General features: G+C 33.9%; 1 protein-coding gene across 1 annotated transcript in view; it reads right to left on the bottom strand.

Annotated features, from left to right (window-relative positions):
• Positions 1–8,868, bottom strand: part of TXNDC16 (thioredoxin domain containing 16) — an 83,983-nt gene that overhangs the window by 54,923 nt on the left and 20,192 nt on the right. Inside the window, exons 6-7 of the mRNA XM_008566947.1 lie at positions 7,419–7,509; positions 3,599–3,749 (exon numbers count right to left, since the gene is read on the bottom strand). Of these exons, the coding sequence (XP_008565169.1) occupies positions 3,599–3,749; positions 7,419–7,509 (242 nt within the window). The remainder of the gene's footprint in view (positions 1–3,598; positions 3,750–7,418; positions 7,510–8,868) is intronic.

The raw sequence follows: 8,868 nt of genomic DNA, 5'->3' as shown, positions 1-8,868 counted from the left end.
GGAGGGAGGGAAGGAGGGAGGGAGGGAAGAGAGGGAGAGAAAGGAGTTGAACTTTCAGAAGAAGAGAACAGAACTGTGGTTACTACAGATCAGAAAAGGGGAAGGGAAAGGGAGACAGTGAGAGGTTGGTTAATGGACACCTAACAGCTAGGTAGGAAAAATAAGGTCTATGGGTGTACAGTCAACCTAGGCATCTATAATTAACAATAATTTACTGCATGTTATCCAATGGCTAGAAGAAAAAAGATCAAATGTCCTCATCACAAAAAAAGATTAAGTTTTGTAATGATGAGTATGCTAATTACCCTGATTAGATCATCACATATTGTATACATGTATTGATATTCAACTCTATACCCCACAAATATGTATAATCAATACATTTCAATAAAATAAAAAAATTTTTTAATTTTTAAAAAAATCAACATTCAAAAATCATTTGTTTCTATATGCTAATAACAATCCAAAAAGGAAATTAAGAAAATAATCCCATTTACAATATCATCAAAAAGAATAAAATATTTTAGAATAAACATAACCAAGGAGGTAAAAGACTTGTACACTGAAAACTACAAAACATTTCTGAAAGAAATTAAAGAAGATTTAATTAAATGGAAAGACATTCTGTGTTCATGGATTGGAAGATTTAATATTGTTACAATGTCTGTACTAGATGAAGCAATCTACAGATTTAATGTGATCTCTATCAAAATTCCAATGGCATTTTTTGTGGAAATAAAAAAATCATCCTAAAATTTATATGCAATCTCAAAAAACCACAAATAGCCCAAACTCAGACCTCTTTAACATCTTCTTAATCCCACAAGGGTAAGACCTTAGCCACCCCACCAAGAGTCTCAAGGAATCTTTTGAGGCCTTGTCTCCTTTTCTGCACTCTGCATTCGTTTGCTCTGTTCTGGTCTGTAGAAGTCCACTAATCCGTGCTTCTTGGCCTCTCTCTGCCAAGACATTCTAGGCTGACACCAAGGTTTGGATTCTCAGCTCAGCTCTCCAACCTAGCATTAATCTTCCACTTTGTCTTCCAGATCTTTTTTGGCTTTATGCAATTGGTCATTCCTACCTATTCCAGTATCTACCCAAGCTTCCGGAACCTCTGCCTTAATCCTACATCCCAGTTCCCTAGTCATCTAGGAAAAAAGAGTTCAAACAAATAAAACCCTTATGCATCACCTTGTGAAAATGTTAAAACAAACCCCACTTTAGACTTTGATTGATAATTTAGTACTTCTTTTGGGTGAACAGTGGCTAGAGCAGGGTCATTTGTACTGCACAATTCTAAAGAGATTACCATTCACCTTGTATGTTTTAGGAGCTCACCATTTATACTGTATTCTATGTGAATGAATGTATGTTTTATTCATTCACATAGAATACAATATAAATGGTGCCTTTGATTTTTTGCCATGTCACGCTTTCAAGTAAAGCCATATTTAATTGCATACCAAGTCACAAAATTTCAGTTTTTTAATTTCAAAACTAATACTACATCATTACTGGTAAGTATCATAAAGTGAAATAAGATCAGAGAATCTCCCTCCTCATTATCTAAAAAAACCAAAAAATATTTTTTTTAAAACACAGCAAAATTCATAAGCAGAAACTTTAGGAGAGAGGGCGGGCACAACTTCAAGCTAGAGTGTCATAGCAACAAAAAAACAGACGATTTTCAGTAAAACTTAGTATGAAGCTTAATCCTGCCCCCAATGGCAAAGATAGTACTCGTGAGTAGACAAAATCCTAGGAATTCTTAATAATATCACACTATTTGATGAGAAGGAAATGAGGCTGGAGAAAAATGAAGAACTGTACAGTGAACTACTGTCTCTCTCCCTCTTCCTCTTTCACCCTCCCTCCCCACCACCACCTTTCTCAACTCCATATTCCAATGGAATCAAGACACATGCCCTTCCCATACGAATGGAAAGTAAAAAGAATAAACTGCTTTCTTTAAAAAAAAAAATTGCTTACAGCCAAAATTCAACCAAAGAAAAAGTTAACTTAAAATAAAGAACTAAGAAATAAAGCCAGTAAAATTGTGGATGGCATGCTTCGAATGAGAATAGAATATAAAAATAGACCTTAATAGTGTAAAAATAACACAAAGCTAACAAAAATCATAAGAGCAACAGGACCTGAGATGGAAATAAATGTATGAAGCTAATTTTCTTGCCTTTCCCAGCTAGGAGTAAGTCAATACTATCTAAAATGGAAAATGAAGTTTTAAAAAAATTTTAATTTCTTAATGTTTTTCATAGCCATTTTTAAAACTTGAGACAATATTTCCTAAACAGCCCTCTAATGATGAAGAAACATTTATTAAAAGTCCCATAATTCCTCTTTCATATCAGTTTCTTTTTCTTCTATTAAATTCAAATAAGATTGAATATAATACTTTTTACTATAAAGTAGCACACACAATATGATATAACCATTAATTCATTTATCCCTTTATCTGTATGTATCAGTATGGGTGCAGAGATGACTGGTATGATGGTCATTTAACAATTAACTTATGAGTGATAAAATTAGGTGACTTTTAAAATTTTTTCTTTATACTTTGCTGCACTATTTGGATTATTTATAATACACTTGCACCATTTAAAAAAAAAGACATACTGAGTGAGAAGATCTAACAAAGGTTTTTGCTGTGGATTGAATTTGTGTCCCGCAAAATCCACGCATTAGAAAGTTAACACCCACTGTCACAGTGTTAAGAGAGTGGGAAATCCTATTACGGCAATTGAAAGGTGGGGCCTTGAAGAGGTTTTTAGATTGTGAGGACCATGCCCTAGAAAATGGAATAATAAGTTGATCGTTTAATGGTGGTCACGTGCATGGTTCTGAAGCCATCTCTTAAAAGGAGAGCAGTGAGGAGCTCCCTGTCTCTCTGCTCCACAGTTCTCTCCACATGACACCTGCATTGCTGTAGAGTCACCTCACCAGGTGTGTTGCCTGGACTGTGGACTTCCCAGCCTCTGAAACTGTAAGCAATAAATATTGCTTCTCTACAAATTACCCAGTTTCAGGTATTTTGTTATAAACAACAGAAACAGACTAATACAGTTTACATATGCTCAGGACAACCCCTCAGTCTTTCAGAGAAAAAACTCTGTTGAGCACCATCACCTAGAGAGTCTCTGTAAAATTCTTTCAGACTAATGCTAAAGAAAGGGGGTACTAGAAATCTTATGGTTCCAATATTTACCAGCTTTTAGAACAGTGATCAAAACATTCACAAAGAGGTCTTTTCTTAACTGTGATGTGGTCTTTGTGATCTGTGAATGGCCACCAATACCCAGAGTCCATTATGACTGCCACAGAATATTTCCACTTACACAATGCTATATTTGGGTTTCAATGAAATAATAAATCAAAGCATTAAAATGTAATTTTATGAATAGTCTATCTTCCATTCTACCTTTAATAATGAACCACTCTTAAATCCCTCAAAATGAAAGAAATATTCCCAAGGAAAAAGGAAAAGAGATAACTCATCTAAGTAAAACACATATCTGTGAATCAAAACTTAATAAATTTTATGTATGAATTATATACCATAGTAAAATAAGACACCTACCAACAGAGGTGCTTTCATTGTCTTAATAAATAGATGAATGTTCAGTGTGGTCAATGGTCGTTCCATTAGTGTTCTTCTACATTGCTGAGTCAAGTCCAGTACTTGTTCACAATGAAAAAAGTAGAGATGTACATATTCTATATCCTCTGAGCTGCAAATTAAAAATTAAGGACAGATCCACTCAAAGAAGTTCAAAGTATGATCCTCCTACCATCCAAAAAGACATAACAAATCTCTTTGCCTTAAGTCTCATGCTTTTGAATTATGTTTTAGTAAAAGCCTAAAAGAATATAACATTAAAACAAAATGAACTTGGGCAAAAAAGAGGATATAGTCTAGTGAGTCTATGACTGGATCTAGAAAACAAAGAAAAAAAAAAGATGCTATAGGATATTAAAGAAAATTAACTTTAATATTTAAACAAACTACATGAGTTCTATAAGCAATTTTTTTCCTGAATTCCTTCATTTAGTAGCTTCTAAATTAGGTTATATGCATGTCTACATAATTTTTCTCAACAAATGGCTGTCACCTTGTGGTCAATGAGATTATCTTCAAATACAGTTGCTTTTCTAGAGCTATGCTAAATAAAGCTTTTAACACAAATTTTCTAGGTTTAATTTAAATCCAAAGCTGTGTCGAATAAACTTCAGCCAAAACATGACTTAAGAAACTGACCTTGTGACAATTTGTGGGAATTCGTGAGTTTGTATCAGAAATATTACAAAGCTGAGCAAATATGGCTTATAATTCAAGGTTTGGCATTCTCCTCAATATGGAATTCAGAGCTAAACTTATAATGGTGGTAAGGTTTGCCAAAATTAGAATCGTTTTTTAAAAACCTCCATATGGCATTAGTAGAATTTGGCAAAATACTACAAATTCTATTTTTTAAATGTTATTTTAGTTCTTGAGACATGCTTAAACTGAGGGTCCAAGGTTCACCGATTTCAAATTTAATTACAAAGTAATTTCTTATACATTCAATGATTAAGGAAATGATCACTCAAAAATTTACCTAATGCCCACAATGTGTTAGGCCCTGTGCTAAACACAAGAGATAAAAATGAATAAGATAATTCAAATCCTTAAAGGGCTTAAACTAAAGGAGATGTTTAATAAAACAAAACGTGGCTTGTAAGTGCTATCATGTTGCTAAGAAGAACAAATATTTCATTCTGCCTCAAGTTAAGAAGAAGAGAGAAGAAAAAGATCATCACAGAGCTTAAAACACAGAAAGGGAGAGAATGGCTTCTCCAAGAAGATAGGACAAATGGGCATTTCAAACAAAAGCAACAATGTAGCTAAGGCACAATGAAAGTACAAAACTTGTTGAGGGAAGCCCTGAATGGTCACATACTGCTGAAATCAAAGTGTTGAGTGTAAGAGATCCTAGTTAAGACTGCACTTCATATCATGACTCTAAAATACCAAAATAATGTTGGTAAGTTATTTAATCAAGAATCATATGCTTGAAGATTACAGAAACCAAAAAAGGGGTAATTTATTGGAAGTTTAGAAGGTTATCTCACAGAATACAAGAAAAATTCAAATAATTGGATCAGAGAAATGGCAGAGAAGAAATGTAGGGAACTGAGCAGCAAGAATTCAGGGACCTTCATTTTGCCATTAACAGTTTTCAGCTCCCAACTCATTCTGTGAAGACACCTCTCCATTCTACTTTTAGGTGGTCTTTCCTGTGAACAAGACAGATACCATGTCCAATTCCAAGTTCCTGGGAGAGAAGATCTCATCTGTTCAGATAAGCCAATAGATTGGGTGGGCCTAGGTCAGGTGCCCACCTCTGATTTAATTAACAGGGATGTACACGAGGCAGGGGTAATACCATTCTTGGCCTATACACAGATTCTTTAAGAAGGGAATATGGAGAGGTAACCGAAAGCACTGGTATGGCACGCTACCTCTTCTACTACCTATCATACATATAATTAACTGATAAATTTCTTAACTGACATATAATTTCAAACATACTCAGGCCCAACATGATACAGCAATTAATATACAAGTCTTATCCAATATTATAGCTCCAGAAACTGGAATAGTGCCTAATACAAATAGGCATTAAATAAATATTGAAATGAAAGAAAGAATGCATAATATACAAATGAAAGAAAGAATGCATTCACCTCACTCCCATTAGAGACAACCCAAAGTCACAGCCAACTACAATACTCCATCCAGAGATGATGTCATAGGACTACTGTATTCAGAATCCACAGTCCTCTGTCACATCAGGTCCAGGTGTGACTCCTCACCATCTTGTTATTCATGAATAAATGATAATTCAAACATCCCCAATACATCATATACTCAAAAGTAAATGAAAACAGGATAACCATACATTTTTAAACTGAGGGAAAGCAAAAAAACCTTCCAGAACAATACCATGCTTTAGTCTTAGATCAGAATATATTTAAATATTATATCTTGCTAAACAAGATTTGTAAGGTAAATAATAGGACTTACACCTTGCCAATAAATAACCATCCCTTTGTATTTTAAGGCTATCATTATTTGTAATTATTCATTATCTGAAAAATACAGAAGCTGGTAAGACAAGAGAAAGTACAAGCATTCTCAGAGAAACTTGTGGCTATCATGGAATCACTATGAGATGGAGAGTAACATTCCAGGATGGGAAACTGGTAGTCTGCATTGTGAGTAGCAAAGTAACTTGATAAACTACTGCTTATCATATCTTGCCACTCATTGTCAACTCATGGTGAAGCTTTATGGTACTGCCAGCACAATTCTAAAATTGTTAGAAACATAATTCTCATACAGACAGTAAGCATGCATCAAAGTTTTATTTAACTCATTGATGAGGGAACCAGCCAAATGACAGTTCAATAAGGAGAGACTAATTTAAAAAGCAATGCAGGTTAATGTCATACAGAGCAATGAATACATAATTTCTCTTTGGTAGGAACTTTCTTCTATGCCTACCCCTTTCTCCCCCCCCAAAATCATTTCACCTTATCAAATTTCTATGCACTAGCCTCTAAATTTACAGAGTTGTAAAATGTCTGGGTTTAAAACAATTGTGTGTGGTATATAAAATAATTACTATTTTCTGAGAAGTCAACAGGAGGGCTCATTAAAAACTCTTGTATGGTATAAAAAGGTCATACAATTACCATTTTGCCTTGCTTTGGATTAATTTTCCTGAAAAGCATTTTGAAGCCAAAATTATAGTCTTTAAAATGCACTTGTTATTTCTTGTGTCCTTAAGTACTAAAGGAAAACAACTTTAGCTCTAGGTTGCTCAGCCAAAAACAGTGAAAAGTAGGCTTCTACCTAGAATCGTAAGCTGGAAGCTAGACAAGAAAAATAAATATTTAAAACATTCTGTTCAAAAACTATACTTTTAAGTATAAAACTTATACATTTAAACTTAAAACTATACATTTAAGATTATTATGACAAAGTAACTTACGGAACTCTCACAAAGAATTTCTGGAGTTTCGTTATGAAAGCTGTTATTTTACCTCAATCTGATCACTTTGGGAGATCTATTCCTAAAATACCTCACTTGACCACTCATGGGATATCTTGTGGCTTATCCACATTGTCATCATTCACCTTAGTCTAACATCACTTCTGTATATTTTCAGACTGTAGTACAGCAGATGATAGTAATGAAGGGCATTTCAGGTTTCATTTACATATTCACATCTGTTTTCACGATTCCTTCAGATTAGCCCATGCTGTGAGAGTATGATGGAAACATTGACAAAGAAATGTGAAATAAGTGAGCAACAAAAAAATTAAACTGTTGAAATATGCCTCTTATACATACCCAATACTTTCCAAAAGGGCAATTTCTGTGGTTAAGACAAATTGGTATGTGGTTCCATACACAAAAGCAGCTTCCATGACTGCTCTGTGTTCTAAGGAAGAGATCAAGGGGTTGGGAGAGAGGAGTCAGTTTGTGTGACTCTACATAAACTTGTATTTTGAATATTATCCTACACCCTTTCAAGTTCTATTATAAAAATGATTTCAAGTTCCATTATAAAAATAAATAAAAATTACTATAAAAATAAATAAAAATTATTTCAAGTTCTATTATAAAAATCCTTTGCAGGGATCCCAGTTGGGAAAATGCAGGCAGTTAAAGAAGTTATAATCTCTTTGAAATAAAAGAAGTATTAAGAGGGAATAGAAAATAAGTTATACTTGAGAATATAACATATGACAAATTTCTCTTAGTTTCTTCCTAGTAGTAGTGAAGAGAATATAAATCTACCATACTACTTTCATATGCTATATTTTATATATGTTTATGTCTATATATATTGTTTCTGGGTTAGTTTTTTTAAATCAAATTTATTCTTATACTTATCAAAAAGACAAATAACTGTAGAAGGCATATAGAAAAACAGCTGTTCCTCTACCCTCTATCCCATGTCCAATTCCCAAGGGACAGCCACTTTCAACTCTTTTATGATTTTTTTGGTACTTATGTCCAGGTCTCTAAATGACATTCTTATACTCTCATTCCCTGATATACACACATATCTATGAAAAATTTTAGTATTATCTATTGACTTCCCACTATGGAAGATAAGTTAGCTTTCTTTTCTAAAATCCAGCTCCACAAATGTACATACTTCCCATCCTCTATATAGTTCTAATTTTTGTTAGATCAATATTCAGTATTTTACACTGCTAGGACTTGGAAAATACTCTTTATAGATGAGCCATACAGTACAGAATGACCACTTTTCCTTTCTTGAACAACCATTTTCACTGCAGTTATAACTATCTTTTTTAAATTTTTGTTTGGATTTCTTCCTTTTTCCCAAACTCTTCCACAATTGTCTAACTCTTTCAATACTTCCAGTACATCAGGTATACTATCACTTGCCTCTCCTTGGAGACATTTCTACAGAGCCTTCTGATTTGCTCCAATATGGACTACTGTTATCTCTTTTCCATTTAGACTCACTCACTTAGTGATCTCTTTTGGTCTCAGAGCTTTATTTCTCAAATTTATATCCCTAGACTATATCTCCAACATAAAATGCAGTCCAGTAGTATACAACTACCTTGCTGATATCTCTACTTGGAAGCCTAATGAGTATTTCACAAAGATGTCAGAAAGTGAATTACAGAACTTACTCTTCAAACTATCTATTCCCAGTCTTCTCTACCTCAGTTATTAGCAATTTCATCTCTCAAGTAGCTCAGGCCAAAACCCCAGAGCCACCCTAGTCTCCATCTTTCACTCCACATCCCATATGTCA

This window comes from Galeopterus variegatus, unplaced genomic scaffold (assembly GCF_000696425.1).
Source record: "Galeopterus variegatus unplaced genomic scaffold, G_variegatus-3.0.2 Scaffold279, whole genome shotgun sequence".
Classification (NCBI taxonomy): domain Eukaryota; kingdom Metazoa; phylum Chordata; class Mammalia; order Dermoptera; family Cynocephalidae; genus Galeopterus; species Galeopterus variegatus.
This window is presented reverse-complemented; position numbering and strand designations above follow the sequence as displayed.